The sequence below is a fragment of the Maniola jurtina genome, chromosome 23 (genome assembly GCF_905333055.1).
Source record: "Maniola jurtina chromosome 23, ilManJurt1.1, whole genome shotgun sequence".
Classification (NCBI taxonomy): Eukaryota; Metazoa; Arthropoda; class Insecta; order Lepidoptera; family Nymphalidae; genus Maniola; species Maniola jurtina.
In genome coordinates this window covers 8,424,478-8,442,712 of record NC_060051.1, presented here as the reverse complement: position 1 = coordinate 8,442,712, position 18,235 = coordinate 8,424,478, and the positions used below count along the sequence as shown (strand labels likewise).

At 35.5% G+C, this 18,235-nt stretch overlaps 1 protein-coding gene and 1 long non-coding RNA gene across 5 annotated transcripts in view; one reads left to right on the top strand and one right to left on the bottom strand.

Annotated features, from left to right (window-relative positions):
- The first annotated feature begins 1,476 nt into the window (after nucleotides 1–1,476).
- On the top strand, nucleotides 1,477–17,268 carry LOC123877226. Its single transcript, XR_006798533.1, has 3 exons — nucleotides 1,477–1,487; nucleotides 14,924–14,926; nucleotides 17,158–17,268. It is a non-coding gene; the product is annotated as an uncharacterized LOC123877226 (long non-coding RNA).
- Nucleotides 10,921–18,235, bottom strand: part of LOC123877224 (sodium- and chloride-dependent GABA transporter 1) — a 19,900-nt gene continuing 12,585 nt past the window's right edge. For all 4 annotated transcript variants that reach the window (XM_045923769.1, XM_045923767.1, XM_045923768.1 and 1 more), the window contains exons 8-13: nucleotides 17,926–18,106; nucleotides 17,341–17,465; nucleotides 16,664–16,908; nucleotides 15,229–15,432; nucleotides 14,489–14,656; nucleotides 10,921–13,374 (exon numbers count right to left, since the gene is read on the bottom strand). In XM_045923769.1, coding sequence (XP_045779725.1) covers nucleotides 13,279–13,374; nucleotides 14,489–14,656; nucleotides 15,229–15,432; nucleotides 16,664–16,908; nucleotides 17,341–17,465; nucleotides 17,926–18,106 — 1,019 coding nt within the window. In that variant the 3' untranslated portion in view covers nucleotides 10,921–13,278. The remainder of the gene's footprint in view (nucleotides 13,375–14,488; nucleotides 14,657–15,228; nucleotides 15,433–16,663; nucleotides 16,909–17,340; nucleotides 17,466–17,925; nucleotides 18,107–18,235) is intronic.

Below are 18,235 nucleotides of genomic sequence, written 5' to 3'. Positions count from 1 at the left end.
CAAAGAGAGAACTAGATGGCGCCACTTGTTCGATAAGTCGCGGGATTACTATGTATCGCTCGTTATATAAAGCCATGTGAAAACCTATGTTCGATGCCTACTCCACCACTCGATTGTGTACGGATCACCGGACCTTTCGAGACACTAGGGATATATAATTATATACTAGCTAACAGTGTACGTAGTGGCAGACGGAATACCGGCACCACTTTACGGACGGTTACCAGTACAGTACCCCTATCTTGTAAATCTATCTTGTAAATCTATCTTGCAATCAAATACACTACGTCTCAACTCTCGACGCGTTTTTCTCTCTACATCGCTCCCTGACTCTACAATATTATAAATGCGAAAGTGTGTCTGTCTGTCTGCTACCTTTTGACGGCCCAACAGTTTAACCGATTCTGACGAAATTTGGTACAGGGTTAGCTTATATCCCGGGGACGGACATAGGCTCCTTTTTGTCCCGGAAAATCAAACAGTTCCCACGGGATCTTTAAAAACCTAAATCCACGCGGACGAAGTCGCGGGCATTATCTAGTTTGTGATAATAATTATGTATGTTCACTCAGTACTGAAGTAACTGTTAACGCCATCTAGTAGCGACAGTTTGCAGCTGTCGAAACTACTTAAAAGAGCCCAAAACATCAAAATCACAATGCAGCTTTCACATTGCTTTTTACTATATTGTTATCATTTTCATAATAGTGTTTTTACACTAAAAACATTATCATAAAAATTACAAAAATATTTCATTCGAGATGTTGCATAGCTGCAGGACGACGTAGGAAATGCCTCAAGGCTTTGGATCTTTAGTGAGAACTTGAGAACTCTCTTTGCATTTCTCTCAATCGGTCAATTAGTAGAAAGCGCCTTCTATGCTTTGTCGTTCTCTGGTCTTAGGCATAAAACCCATATGTATGTGGCACTTCTGATCCGAACTACTCTATAGTATCCCTTCTACGAGATAAAGTCTGCATGCGAGATGTTGCATACTGCAGGATAATAATTTATTGAATGCCTCAGGGCTTTGAAGCTTTAGTGAAAACTGTCTTTGCATTTCTCTTTTAAATCTAGTGCAATCGGTCAAAAGAACCTGTTTCCTTATATTACAACTAGCCGATGGCCGCGACTTCGCCCGCGTGGATTTGGGTTTGAAATCCCGTGGAAACTCTTTGATTTTCCGGGATAAAAAGTAGCCTATGTGCTAATTCAGGATATTATCTATCTCCATTCCAAATTTCAACCAAATCCGTCAAGTAGTTTTTGCGTGAAGGACTAACAAACATACACACACACACACTCATACAAACTTTCGCCTTTATAATATTAGTGTGAAGTGTGATATACTTAGATTAGTATTAAGTAAGTACCTAGGTAAACGAATCAAGTAATTTTTTATTTGAATCTTTATTTTTAACTCTTTTTTAGCCGTTTCCGTACCTCGTAAGGAAAAACGGAACCCGTATAGGATCACTTTGTTTTCTGTCTGTCTGTCCGTCTGTCGTGTACAGAAAACTTATGGTACTTCCCGTTGACCTAAAATCATGAAATTTTGCAAATAGGTAGGTCTTATAGCACAAGTAAAGGAAAAAATCCGAAAACCGTGAATTTGTGGTTACATGACAAAAAATAATTAAACGTGTGCATGAAAAAATTATTAGTATTTTCAATTTTCAAAGATAACTATGTCAAATGGGTATCATATTATGAAAGGGATTTACAAGGGCCATTCTAAAACGGATTTTTATTAATTTTTATCCATAGAGTTTTTTATTTATCGTGCATAATGTCGGAAGAAATACCCGAGTACGGAACCCTCGGTGCGCCAGTCTGACTCGCACTTAACCGGTTTTTTAATGAAGCTTCAAAATTCCGGATCTTCAGACTTGGAACTGATGCTCAGTTAAAACCCGACTCGACGAATGCTCTTATAGGTACTAAACTATATTAATTACTAGCCGATGCCCGCGACTCCGAACTCTGATTTTCCGGGATAAAACTTAGCCTATATGCTAATCCAGGATATTATCTATTTCCATTCCAAACAGCCAAATCCGTCTACTAGTTTTTGCGTGAAGGAGTAACAAACATACACACACACACACACACACACACACACATACACACAAACTTTCGCCTTTATACAAGCCTTTATAATATTAAGTGTGACTTAGAGGCATACAGTCTGTTCTTATCACTGGCACTGAATAAATACCTAAAGAATTACCTATATTATGTAGGTAGATGCTTTACGTACGTATATTTGTTGACGTTATCTTTCTAAGAAGCACTTTACTTGTGCCAATATATAAATATTAGGTGTCTGTCTATCGTATTTGTTTTATTAACAAGCTAATTAATTATTATTTATTCTTTATCAAGAAGTAATAGGATTCCTAATCCAGACAACACAGAGCCCTGTTGTTATGTAATTTTTTCACGATCCATCTGATTTTGACGAGTACAGATACATACTTATAGGTCTGTCTGATGTCTGTCTATCTGTCTGTCTGTCTGGCGTCTGTCCGTCAGTTGTGTCTATCAAGAAAACCTATATGGTACTTCCCGTTGACCTAGAATCATGAAAGGCAGGTAGGTAGGTCTCATAGCACAAGGAAATAGTGAATTTGTGGTTGCACCACAACAAAAAAATTAAAATGTGCTCATGAACTAATTATTTTTAGTATTTTCGATTTTCAAAGTAAGATAACAATACCAAGTAGGGTATCATATGAAAGGGCTTTACTTGTACATTGTAAAACAGATTTTTATTTATTTTTATGCATAGTAGTTTTTTGATTTATCGTGCAAAATGTCGGGAAAATACCCGAGTACGGAACCCTCGGAGCGCGAGTCTGACTCGCACTTGGTAATTTTTTTTGAAACATCAACTTCCGTCGAGCGTATTTCAGGCTCAAAGCCGTCAATTTTGTATGCAAAATAAAATAAATAACGGCAATTCATGGAAGGTATGCGCATTGTTTATTTATGTCTGCACAGTCGGGACGCGAACCCGCGACCCTGGTTCGCGTGGCCTTTTTGTTGACAGCAAGGTCAAAGGGCCTCAGCAGTTCAACGGTAAAGGAGAAGAATTATCTGAAACTAGATTTAGCTGTGAATATATAGCTTTAGTGATGACTAGCTGATGCCCGCAGCTTCGCCCGCGTGGATTGGTCAGATCCCTTGCAGCATCAGGATTGAAGAGTTAGACTCCAAATTTTTTATGAAACAATGTCGCGAAGTTCCTCTATCGATTAAAAAAGAAATGACGCAAATCGGTTCAGAAATCTCGGAGATTTCGGTGTACATAGGTAGAAAAACACAACTCCCTTTTTGAAAGTCGGTTAAAAAAGTAGCCTATTTTACTCCCTGGTCAATTCTCTACTTGTCTGTGAAAACCCCGTCAAAATCCGTCCAGCCGTTCCGAAGATTAGCCTTTTCAAACAGACAGACAGACAGACAGACAGACAGACAGACAGACAAAAATTTTAAAAACGTGTGATTCAGTGTTGGTATCGTTCAAATAACCATATGAGCTTAATATGAGGTAGTTATTTCGAAATTACAGACAGACACTCCAATTTTATTTATTAGTATAGATATAGATATAAGCCCTATCGTCTGCCAAAGTAGTGACCTATAGAAGAACTTTCTTTCTTCGAAAATGGCGGGATGTCTTTAACCTTTACTGTTTTCTACGAAACATGATCGCTAACTATGTGCCTCTTATAGCGGGTGATGGAGAGAACTGTGCTTGGAGTTAGGTACTCTACTACGTGATCAAATCCATACTTATAATTATTATAAATGCGAAAGTGTGTCTGTCTGTCTGTCTGCTACCTTAACGGCCACGGCCCAGCAGCTTAACCGATTCTGACGAAATTTGGTACAGGTTTAGCCCTATCCCGGGGACGGACATAGGCTATTTTTTATCCCGAAAAATCTGAGTTTCCACGGGATTCCCAAAAACCCATCCGCTTAACCGATTTGTATGAAAGGTACCGAGGTAGTTAGCGTCCCTGTTATTGACATAGGCAACTTTTTATCCCGGAAAATCAAACAGTTCCCACGGGATCTTTAAAAACCTAAATCCACGCGGACGAAGTCACGGGCATCCTCTAGTCCAAAATAAGGAGATCCGTAGGAGAACCAGAGTAACCAACATAGCTCACGGGTGGCGAAGCTGAAGTGGCAATGGGTAGGGCACGTAGTTCGAAAACCGATTAATGTTGGGGTCCCAAGGTGCTGGAACAGGGACCTCGCACCGCAAAGCCCGGCGTTGTAAGACCCCCCACTAGGTGTACGGACGGTGGATCAGCCAAGTCGCAGGGAGCCGTTTGATGGCGGCGGCGTATGGAAGTCCCTACAAGAGACCTATGTCCAGCCGTGGACGTCTATCGGCTTAAGATGATGATGATAATGATGACGAGTTTCAATTGATAGGAATGGATATACCTATCTTATACTTACCCTGAATTAACACGAAGGCTACTTTTTATCCCGGAAAATCAAAGAGTTCCGACGGGGTTTTATACGTGCTTTATTATGTACTAGCTGACGACCGCGACTTCGCCCGCGTGGATTTAGGTTTTTCGAAATCCCGTAGGAACTCTTTGATTTTCCGGGATAAAAAGTAACCTATGTGCTAATCCAGGATATTACTTATCTCCATTCCAAATTTCAGCCAAATCCGTTCAGTAGTTTTCGCGTGAAAGAGTAACAAACATACACACACACACACATACAAACTTTCGCCTTTATAATATTAGTGTGATAGTGTGAGGCTTTGATTCAGACTATTGACAACCCCCTTGGCGCAGTAGTGAGCGCTGTGGTCTTATTAGTGAGAGGTCCCGGGTTCGATTCCCGGCAGGGGTAATTTGGTCTCTGGTCACCAGACCAGACCACTGGCTAGTTATCACTCTATCGACAATGCCGTGCCGCCAAGCGATTTAGCATTCCGGTACAATGCCAAAGATACCAGAGGGGTACCTAAATATGGGTTTAACAAAAACTGCCACACCTAGTCCGCTTCCATCTTAGACCACATCATCACTTACCACCAGGTGAGATTGCAGTCAAGGGCTAACGTGTATTGAATAAATAAATAAAACCAACCACGCGGACAAAGTCGCGGGTATCATCTAGTTATTCTTAAAGGTTTTTATAGTAGGTACTTAAGTACCTTTAAAAGACATAAGGATGAAGGGCATTACATAACCGATAAATAAAATCGATGTTCCTCAGAATCGATTAATATTCGAGTCACACGTCGGCCTTCACCGAGAGAATCGCTAATTTAATTCAAGACGCAAAGTTTAAGAGGGCTCTCTCCGTCACTCGTTTCATACAATCGTAGTTCCAATTTCATTTGAATATTAAGCAACCAAAGTCCATGAAATTTTGAAAACATATTCTAGAAACTAATATCTATGTCTGTGGTTTTCCAGATTTCTGTTAAAATATTCGGTTTCAAAGTTACGCGGTCTTAAAAATATTCATACAAATCTTTGAGCCCCTGTAATTTTAAAACTACATATTTTTAGAAAAATCTAAAACACCACAGACACAAATATTAGTTTCTAGAATATGTCTGCAAAATTTCATGGACTTTGGTTGCTTAATATTCAAATGAAATTAGAAACTACGATTGTATGAAACGAGTGACGGAGAGAGCCCTGTTAAACCTACATTCATGCATGTATGATGAATGAAACGATAGGTAGAACCGAAATCGCGTGCCTTTGCATATTGAATAGTTATTATCACTACCTACCCATATTATAATCACGAAAGTGTGTTAGTTTGTTGGTTTGTCCTTTAATCACGTGATTTTAGGGTTCCGTACCTATATAGGATCACTTTGATTGTCTGTCTGTCTGTCTGTCCGTCGTGTCTGTCAAGAAACCTACAGGGTACTTTCCGTTGACCTAGAATCATGAAATTTGGCAGGTAGGTAGGTCTTATAGCACAAGTACAGGAATAAATCTGAAAACTGCGAATTTGTGGTTACGTCATTGAAAAAAATTTAAAATGTACCTATTTCGATTTTCAAAGTAAGATAACTATACCAAGTGGGGTATCATATAAAAGGGCTTTACCCGTACATCCTAAAACAGATTTTTATTTATTTTTATGTATAGTTTTTGATTTATCGTGCAAAATGTTGGAAAAAAATACTCGAGTATGGAACCCTCAATGCGCGAGTCTGACTCTCACTTGACCGGGTTTTTTGCATGGTTGTAGTTAAAGACCTGAAGAGTAGTGAGTGACATAAGCTACTTTTTATCCCGGAATACCAAAGAGTTCCCAGAATACATACTATGGAGATGCCTCTCAACAAGTTAATTCAATTATTCGTTAACTGATTGAAAAATCCTATTACAATGTAAAGGATTATTTAAATGATAAGAAAACTTGGGAGTGAGTTGCTTAACAGGGCTCTCTCCGTCACTCGTTTCATACAATCGTAGTTCCAATTTCATTTGAATATTAAGCAACCAATGTCCATGAAATTTTGCAGACATATTCTAGAAACTAATATCTGTGTCTGTGGTGTTTTAGATTTTTCTAAAAATATGTAATTTTAAAATTACAGGGGCTCAAAGATTTGTATGAAAATTTTTAAGACCGCGTAACTTTGAAACCGAATATTTTAACAGAAATCTGGAAAACCACAGACATAGATATTATTTTCTAGAACATGTCTGCAAAATTTCATGGACTTTGGTTGCTTAATATTCAAATGAAATTGGAACTACGATTGTATGAAACGAGTGACGGAGAGAGCCCTCTTAACAGCTTTGATAGTTATTCTGTCAAGTGGTGATAGTAAAAAGAATACCCGTCTGAGTTTGTTGTGGGCTCTTCTACGACCTGGGCGCGTTTGCAACCCTCTCGTAGCTTTAGTTTTAAGTTTACGTAATTAATTATTATCCCCACTATATCATCTTACAAATCTAACTATTCTGACTTTCAAAAGGAGTACAATTGCACCTACCTACTTTACCCGGTACGGGACAGCGCGGGTGTGCGGGGCGTCCCCCCGCCTCATAACCCGATTGCCATCTCGACCTGTCGCGTGCTATACCCCTACCATCAATATATGACTCAAAATTTAAAAACCCCCGACACAAAAACCTCTATAAGAAAACTAGAACAGAGGTGATAACTTTCAAACGGCTGAACCGATTTTCTTCGATTATAGATAAGAACACTCGATCAAGCCACCTTTCAAACAAAAAAAAACTAAATTAAAATCGGTTCATTAGTTTAGGAGCTACGATGCCACAGACAGATACACAGATACACACGTGAAACTTATAACACCCCTCTTTTTGGGTCGGAGGTTAAAATGGGTGACGCTCAAGCACGCTGAAGTTGCATCGCAGCGCATTCTGCTTATCAGCTAGGTAGGTAGGTAGTTAGGTACTTAGTCAATCCATACTAATATTATACTTAAATGCGAAAGTGTGTGTCTGTCTGTCTGTCTGCTACCTTTTCACGGCCCAACAGTTGAACCGATTCTGACGTTTGGTACAGGGTTAGCTTATATCCCGGGGACGGACATAGACTAATTTTTAACCCGGAAAATCAAAGAGTTCCCACGGGATTCCTAAAGACCCATCTGCTCAACCGATGCAATTTTGTACCGAGGTAGCTGGCGTCCATGTTATTGACATAAACAACTTTTTATCCCGGAAAACCAAACAGTTCCCACGGGATCTTCAAAAACCTACATCCACGCGGACGAAGTCGCGGGCATCCTCTAGTAATAAGTTAATAATATCTCTTCAAGGTAAAATATTACTTAGGAGTAGATAAGTTAAAGTATATTGCGTTATGCGTAGGCACAACTAGGCCAAGCCTAAATAGAAAAAAACATTTTAAGTATTGATTTATAATAGATTTATGGGCCATAAATAATACTCCTACATAACAATATAATATAGGTATTTATTACTTTTTATATATGAAATATTCAATATTCCATAGGTCATAGGTGGGTTCAGAACTGGAATAGTTTAAGCGGAATTTACATTACGAAATTAGTGGCACGAAATTAGTTTCACGATACAATTGCACGTGTAAACGTCTAATAATTTCGTAATGCATCTATTGCGAAATAATATGCGTGCATTACGAAATAAGACGTTTACACGTGCAATTGAAAATGAATTTAATGTTGTGAAACTAATTTCGTACCTCTAATTTCATAATGTAGCTAAATTCCGCTTAAGAGTGCTCTCCATGATCGATCCAAGTCGACCAGAGGGACATGCTATTGCAATCAACATCTAACAGACGGCAAGAGTATGTGTGATGTGTGAAGTCTGAACAACGCGAATCAACGTTTGGTATCTATTGCGTTAATTTTTTGCAAATTAATAAAATAGATACTTACTATTACTTTTTTTTAAACTAAAGACATTTGAAATTATCAGGTAATAGGTATTAAGTAAAGTTTGCCTTAAAGAGTTTTGTAACATCGTAGTTTTATTACATGACTACAGGATGCCAGCGACTTAGTCCGCGTGGATTTAGGTTTTTAAAGATCCCGTAGGAACTGCTTGATTTTCCGGGATAAAAAGTTGCTTATGCCAATTACAGGGACGCAAGCTACCTCGGTACATACAAATCGGTTAAGCGGATGGGTTTTTAGGAATCCCGTGGGAACTGTTTGATTTTCCGGGATAAAAAGTAGCCTATGTCCGTCCCCGGGATATAAGCTGACCCTGTATCATTTCAGAATCGATTAAACTGTTGGGCCGTGAAAAGGTAGCAGACAGACAGACAGACAGACACACTTTCGCATTTATAATATTAGTATGGATTAAATGGCACTTTACCTACGCTCGAAGTTGACTCAAATTTGGCTTAATAAATATAGATGTTTCAAGGGTAATAATTTGATACTTACCTACCTATAGCTACCTGGGTATCAAGTAGGTTACTGATGTCCTACCCACCGAATTTCGACCACGGCGGCCATCTCCATAGAGATTAGCTAACTACGCGGGAAATATTATAGTGTACAAGTGTGCGCAAACACAGTGCACTCTCTATTCCCTCACTCTCATAGCCCGATGGGACGGGAATCCGACACGACCGGAGCATGATCAGGCGCATGACCGATGGTCTTTGCGTGCTCTCTAAGGCACGTGGTGCAAGGGCATCCCGAACTTCCTTCCTCCGGAGTAATAGATAAATACAGAGCATTTTTTAACAGAAAATGCTATAGTAAGTAGGTACGTGTTGGTCCGACCCGGGAATCAAACCTGATTGAGATGAAATGATGAGATCCTGCATCATCTGCAGTCGAACATGCTAAATACTCGCCCAAATGGTCGTAGTAGAAGGTAGATGATTAACTAAGTTGCGTACAACTCCTAGGAGGAATCGGGTCGTCATGAAGACTATGTCATGGATTACAATATTGCAACCTAGCCATCAAGGCGAACGACAATGCGGTTACATCATCTTGCAAAAGGCATTGTTAACATTATTATTTTACGTGGAAACGCTAAAATCGACCGAAAAAGGTGTTAACACCTACAACATGGCTTAGACGTAAGGCCTCTGCCAAACAGAAAGCGTTTCGTAAATCACATGACACATACTATTAGTTTGGAATAGGGTTACCATTCGTCAGTGTGTCCCCGGATTTATCCTAGTTTAGAGGGTGTCCGGGCGGGGTTTTATATTTTTTTTTTAAATCCTAGTATGCAAGCGTTATTTGCTTCTCCTTTAAAAATTAACCAATCAAAGTCAATGTTGAAATAAAAATATACTTAAGATTAAAAAAAAACATTTGGATTTTTGGACAAAGTTCATTTGGATAAAAAAATATTCTATGCTATTCTATCTGTAAATTCTATTCCATTTCATTCTATTAAGCAATCTCTCCAGGCAACCCTTGGTAGAGAGGAAAAAACAGTACCTACCAAATCAGGAATAATGTGAATAAACGCAGAAAGGTTTTTAAATGAAAATAAAAAACGCATTTCACTTTATTATATTTTAATGATATAAATAAATTAATCTCTAAAATTACATCATTACCTTTGGCATAAATTGTCTAGAACTAATAAAATTAAACGGATATGTTTCAACTCTTTTCAAATCATCAAATGTATGATTTATTCAAAGCTTAACTTTGTATAATTATTATTATTTGGAAGCGCTATGTCGAGATTTGAAAATAAAATAATATTCAGAAATCATTTTTATAACATGATATATTCATTAACAAAATTAATTAATATATATATTTAATTTTAATTATAGGTAATTAATATAGACATTAATTACTTTTGTTCAAATAATTTTAGTTGCACATGCAGTATATTTAATAATGTACACATGTACATAATATTATATATTATTATATATGATTTTAGCATTCTATTGTATTTTAGCAAAACTTAAAAATAGGTACGAATATATTATTTGCTTTTTGTTGGACAACGCATACATATTAAACATTTAAATTAAAAGACACAAATTACGTAAAAATATTTTGAAAATATAATTAGCAATCACATTTATTATTTTAAATATTATTGCGATTTCCATTCATTTTAAAATATAAGTATTAAAATATTAGATACTTTAATTACTAATATATAGAATAGTAGCTAAATGCCTAGCATGTATTGAAATGTGACTCACGCGACACCTACGTTATGTACGTTGATGTATGTATGCCAGAAATCTCGCAAGTCCTAACAACAACGATACAAGTTTCAACTTAGTGCGATGAACGATGCGCGAAATAAAATATTATTTTTTATATTTACGATTATTACCTAACATTATATTTTATCATAAATATTAATTTATTTTACTTAAAAGCAAATTTTGGCAACGATTTTAATAGAAAAGCTTGAGTAAATATTTTTGATATTTATTTTAACTACCATTTAAACTACTTTTTATTACCTATGCATAGTATATTTTTCTATTATATATTAGAAAAAATTGACGACTTAAATAGACATCGAATAAAATATTTGAACACGCTTAGTTTTTTTGGAAATCCACACATTCCTCTATATTCAATAACAATAATAATTGTAATAAGTATATTGATTAAGATTTGTAAATATATGAAGTTATAAAAAGAGCTAAATATATAGTCTCCTTTATTATAATATACAGATAGTAAAAATATTTCAAAATGTTATAAAAATTAGGCCAATTGACTGTGAAGATTTGTGTAAATTTTAAAAATCTACAGTATAATTTTGCACTTGTTTTTATTTTTCATTTTTTCTGAATTAAATATTTCTAAATTTTGGTCGTGAATGGGGCACAATTATTTATACTTTGTCTAGATTCCGCTTGTTTCAATTTTGAAATTAAATAAGCTATAATATTATAGCATATTTCAACTATAGATATATAATATTTAATTGTAATATATTCTAAATTAAATATTAAATTTGCTTTAACTTGACCAATGTTTGTTTCATTTGATAATATTTATAAATATGATAAGTATTTGTAAGATAAAAATAGAATACCTTAATTTTATTTGGTGTGGGATGGAGTACAAGTACACGTCGTAATTAATATTTCAATAATAATATTAATTTCGAATTAAAATTATTCTATTAAAGCTTACAAACCAAAGATAAATATAAAGACAATGTCAGTCTCTCTTAAAATAAATTGAAACATTTAAGGTAAATCATATCATAAACAGCCATAATAGCACACTTTTACATGCATAATATTTATTATAATATATGTTACAATAGTATATTACATAATAATAATATAATTTTTACGCGCTTTGATATCAAGATATGGAGAACATTATTACACAAATGCAATAGATATCTAAGTATTAAAACATTATTATGGTCGATTAAAATTTAAACTAACTCATGAGAAAGTGTAACTAAAACAGGGTTTGAATAGACCATAATTCTTCATTCTGTTGATTTATCTTTCTTATCTTTTTGTCCAAATATTATTAACAATATAACAATAATGCCAAAATAATAATACCAAATATGTATAGCAATTTTACTTGGAACACACTTTTATTGCGTAAGTAAATTACATGTTTAAAATTTATCTTTCATATCTCCATTTAAAATTAGTAAGCATTTAATTCAGTAATCAAACTTTACTTTCAACATCTACAGCTTCAATTTTAATTTGCTTTAACTTTAAAAATAAATGAATAAGTTCGCCCTAAATAACAATAATTTCCATATCTTTTTTTATTTTACTACTAAATTACATTATTCAACAATATTTTTAAAACTTCAAAAACATGCGCGTCTTGTTGCGATTTGAATAATGTTAAAGCAACTATTACTACACATGTTGTTAAAGAAAATTTCACGACATAAACTTCTCAGTGTATATGATATTTTATATATATTATATATGTTTCTAAAACTTAATCCTAAGTCCTTTAAGGAAAAACTTAAATATTTAAAGCATTATTAATACTGTTCCATACATGTATATAATATACCTATAGGTATTTCATAACTATTATCATTTTTAATAATTAAGCAAACAATTTTGGATGAAAAATATTTTTTACCAGATTCATAATTTTTTTTTCAATTTAGGTTCCTAATCATTCTTTATTTAATTGATGACTTCAGATCGTACAATATAATTTATAAGTTTAATATTTTCAAATAAAATGAGAAATATAATAAAATTAACGAATAAAAACGCTATATATTCAAACTGACTATAGATATCTATAATATAATATTGACTACAATATGGAAGACGACAATAAACATACAGTTAACTTTAACACACACACAACATGCACTAAACTAAACACTAAAACAACGCTAAGTATAATATTAAAAATATAGCATAACGTACAAACATACATGAACGCGTCGCGACGCACCCAACATTATCTAAAAGTCACAAAAATTCATGAGACTAAAACGTCATTTTCATCACATATCTTAAAAACTAAAAAAAAATATTTAAATCTATTTATCATAACGAATTAATATATCCAAATAAAAAGTCCTTTAATAAATTTACTGAGTTAATGACAAATAAATTAATATTATAATAATATATTAATATTAATATATTAAAATAATATTTAAAACCTATATTAGTTGATAATTTTATCGCACAAATTATTGATAATGTTACAATTGTGCGTGTGCTTTTCCTATAATTTCGTTTGGAAGTACTCTCAAAATCTAAACAGCAATCCTTTATTCGCATTCTCGTGTCTCTCACCGAATGAGATCGATTTGATTTTAAGGTTTTTGTTTAAGCCTTGGTCCCATGTTTCGCTTGTTCCTCAGCTTGCATCTTGGTACGCAACGACGGGACGTCTTCGGGAATTCGTACGATTGTGTGGAATTTCTAAAAGTAAAGGGTTACAAAAAGTTAAATGTTATAGGATTTTACATATCACCAATGTTGGTAGAATCCGAACGAGAATTTTACCCTTTTTACGTAGGTAGTAAAAATATTTCTACTTCTAACACATCCATACTCAATATTATAAACGCGAAAGTGTGTCTACTGCCTTTTCACAACCAATCATTAGCGATTTTGGCGATAGCTTGCATCCCGGAGAATGATATAGGCTAGTTTTTATTATATTAATTTTCCGAAAATCAAAAAATTTCCACACGATTTCAAAAAGAATATAAGTAAAACGACAATTTTGATTTCGATTGCACATAATATTTCGCTGATATTGTAATTATTATTGTTTTTGTAAGTAATATATTTGTGTAAAAGAGAAAGAAAAAATTATAAAACAAATAATGTTCAATGAAACATGATAAATAAGATTATTAAATATAGTTAACAGGGCTCTCTCCGTCACTCGTTTCCACTCGTTTCATACAATCGTAGTTCCAATTTCATTTGAATATTAAGCAACCAAAGTCCATGAAATTTTGCAGACATATTCTAGAAACTAATATCTGTGTCTGTGGTGTTTTAGATTTTTCTAAAAATATGTAGTTTTAAAATTACAGGGGCTCAAAGATTTGTATGTAAATTTTAAAGACCGCGTAACTTTGAAACCGAATATTTTAACAGAAATCTGGAAAACCACAGACATAGATATTAGTTTCTAGAATATGTCTGCAAAATTTCATGGACTTTGGTTGCTTAATATTCAAATGAAATTGGAACTACAATTGTATGAAACGAGTAACGGAGAGAGCCCTCTTAAAATAAAAGAAACCAAATCATTTATAACTTAGAATAAATTATTATATAAATCATAAAGATATAATTAAAAGTAAAACCGTTATCGTTCCTCATAGGCATGGCTAAGGTTTAAAGTAGGTACTCTTCCGCGATCTGTGTCCTACCACGGTCTATAATCCGGGTATCTTTAAAGCAAGAGTGAAAAGGTATCTTAGGCCATCATGATCACTTTCTATCAGATGTGATTGTGGCCAAGCCTGTGTGCCTACAGTGAATAAAAGAAAACAAAGCAGTGATAGGTATAACTTACCTCCATCTTGGTCCCGGGCGTGACTCTCCACAGGTAGACCATGTACCCGGGGATGCAAAGCATGGAGGACAGGGCAGTGAACCAGCCGAATGCATGGGACCACCACGGGTATTCGTAGTTCATGTACTTTATTGGCTTCCACTGAACCAGATTGAAGATGAAGACGCTCTTAGGAAAGAAAAACAATAATTGATTAAAAATCCTCAAGTTAAGCCTCAATAGCTCAACGGTTATAGGAGCGGACTGAAAACCGAAAGGTTGCAGGTTCAAACCCCACCCGTTGCACTATTGTCGTACCCACTCCTAGCACAAGCTTAACGCTTAGTTGGAGGGGAAAGGGGAATGTTAGTCATGATTAAAAAATGACTAATATTCTTTAAAAAAAAAAAAAATTGATTTTGTCGACCGATCAAACAATAAAAAAAAATTACAAAGACAGTTTTATTTATTTATATATACTTAGGGCAAACAATGATTGTTTTCATCGATATTCCACAATTAATACAAAAATGGTCTTATAGCTAGCTGATTTTGTAAAAAAATGTGTTAAATAGTTAGAGATATCGGTTTATAACATCATAGAAGGCATTTTATATTTATATTATTAATAGGTATATATAAAGCTGGGCAAGCATTATTTAAAACTATATAATTATAGTTAGATACTGATATAACAGATGGACGGACCCGACAAACAGACGGACTAACTCTAATTACAAGATAAGTAAAATCATACTCACAATACAGATAGCAGGGGTAAACCCAACCCAGCAGAACTTCCACCAGATGGTGGGATAGTAACCAATCATCTCTTTGATGCCATCGTAGAAGCGGTTCACGCCGAACGCCCAGGATATGGAGACACACTCGAAGAAGATGAGGAACAGGAGACAGAAACCAGACACCGCGTACGAGTCCAGAATTTGGAAGACGTACATGCCACCCTGGAAGTATAATTAAAATACATAATAAATAATATAAATAAGTAGACTAAAAGGTTAGTCGACATCACAGGAGACCGAAGAGCTGGCAGCTACCTCGGACAAAGAATTAGTTTAGCCATTCAAAGGGGGAACGCTGCCAGTATCTTCCGAACCTTGCCTAAAGGGACTTTTTTTAATAATTTATTTTACACTAGCTGATGCCCGCAGCTTCGCCCGCGTGGATTGGTCAGATCCCCTGCAGCATCAGGATTGAGGAGTTGGACTCCAAATTTTTTATGAAACAATGTCGCAAAGTTCCTCTATCGATTGAAAAAGAAATGACGCAAATCGGTTCAGAAATCTCGGAGATTTCGGTGTACATAGGTAGAAAAACACAACTCCCTTTGTGAAAGTCGGTTAAAAAAGTAGCCTATGTTACTCCCTGGTCAATTCTCTACTTGTCTGTGAAAATCCCGTCAAAATCGGTTCAGCCGTTCCCAAGATTAGCCTTTTCAAACAGACAGACAGACAGACAGACAGACAGACAGACAGACAGACAGACAGACAAAAATTTTAAAAACGTGTGATTCAGTTATAGTATCGTTCAAATAACCATATGACCTCAATATGCGGTAGTTATTTCGAAATTACAGACAGACACTAAAAGGTTAGTCGACATCACAGGAGACCGAAGAGCTGGCAGCTACCTCGGACAAAGAATCAGTCTAGCCATTCAAAGGGGGAACGCTGCCAGTATCTTCGGAACCTTGCCTAAAGGGACTTCTTTTAATAATATAATTTATTTTAGTTATTATATTAAATATTTAATTAAGTTTTTGGTTTTAGGTTCATTGTTTTAATAATTTAGATTTTAGATGTTCAGAATAAAGTATTTTAAGCCCCTCAAAAAAAAAAGTAGATAAATCATTTATTTGCTTGATACATTTAAACAGGCATAAAAGTTTAGTTGAATAAAAATATTTTGAATTTGAATTAACTTGTCTATTTAAAGAAAGCTAGCTAAGATAATGTCAAAGATTTTATATCGAAATATTCCTTCGATAAATAGATTAGTCTACAAATCTACGTGTTTCGTGGTGGTACGATAATTATTGTATATAGGTGTTAATAAAGTCGTAAATATCTACGTACATATTTGACACATATCCAAAGTATTATCATTTTGTAAGATTTTTTACGTTAACTAAGTTATCACCACATGCATTAAAGAAGATGTAAAAAATATCCTTACCTCGGAAATACACGACAATCCAACCAAGTAAGATATAACGCAAGTGATAGCAATAAAGATTTCCTTCCTTCTCCTCAACAGCTTGGGCCATTCGTCTATAACGGCAGTGATGAAGCCTTCCATGGTGCAGAACTGGCTGTCCAACCCTATGAGGAGCAGCATGAAGAAGAACAGGCACGACCAGAGTGGAGCTCCGGGGAGTTGGAGTACTGCTGATGGATATGCCAGGAAAGCTAAGCCAGGACCTAAAAACAGACATTGAGATAAGACGGAGAATTAAGATTGAGATTGAAGAAGAAAATTTAAAGATTGTGATGAATTTTACTTTTAAACTTTTTCTTTGACTTGAATCTGCTATTTTTGAATGTTGACTTTTTTATTCCTATACACGTTAGCCTATGACTGAAGTCTGACCTTGTGGTAAGTGAAGATGCAGTCTAAGATGGTAGTGGGCTAACCTGGAAGGGGTATGGCAGTTACATTAACGCCCCTAGCGGCATCGCACTGGAACGCTAAGTCGCTTGACGGCACAGCTTTGCCGGTAGCATGGTAACTAGCCACGGCCGTAGCCTTCCACTAGACCAGCCCAGAGACCATTTAGAAAATATAAATTTCTAATCTCCCCCTGCCAAATATATATAAAAATATAATATCTGCTTAGAAAATAAAATACCTACCTGATGCTGCAACTTCAGCGACTGGTCTTTGCTGCTCATGAGCCATGAAACCGACGACCGAGAATATAACGAAACCAGCGAACATCGATGTACTGGAGTTCACAGAGCATACTATTAGAGCATCCCTGAAAAAAAAAGTAAATGTCATCCTTTTTTTTCGACCGAGTTTTTGCCATCTCGGTGGCCAATCTCATACAGACAAGCAAAGTCACGAGATACTATTATGCACACTTGTGTATGCGCAATTACACAGGTGCCCTCTCTATTCCCTCACTCTCATAATGCAATTGGACGGTAATCTGATACGACCGAAGAGCGAACAGCTACCTACAGAATCAACGGCGGCTTTACGGAAAACGGCTAGTTTTTGGCGGTGTGGTTGCTTAGCATGAAATGTGGCATTTTAAAGACATTCCAGCGAATTCTGGTGAAATTATCATCAGACAGAAATATTATTTGTTTTATACTTTACTAGGTATATGATGTCCACAGGTTTAACAGGTTGGCCGTGAAAAACTAGAAGTCAGACAGACAGACGGGTACACTTTCGCATAGTATAATATAGTGTAGTATGGATATACTTACTTGTAAACATTATTAGTAAACTTATTGTAGCTTCCCAAAGCAACTAAAGTGCCCAACCCAAGACCGTACGAGAAGAAGATTTGTGTGACAGCGTCGATCCATACTTCCGATTCGAAGAGCTTGGACATGTTTGGCATCACGTAGAACTTGATACCTTCTATCGCGCCTGGCAGGGTTATACCTGAAAAAAGAAATATTATGAACTAGCTGATGCCCGCAGCTTCGCCCGCGTGGATTGGTCAGATCCCCTGCAGCATCAGGATTGAGGAGTTGGAATCCAAATTTTTTATGAAACAATGTCGCAAAGTTC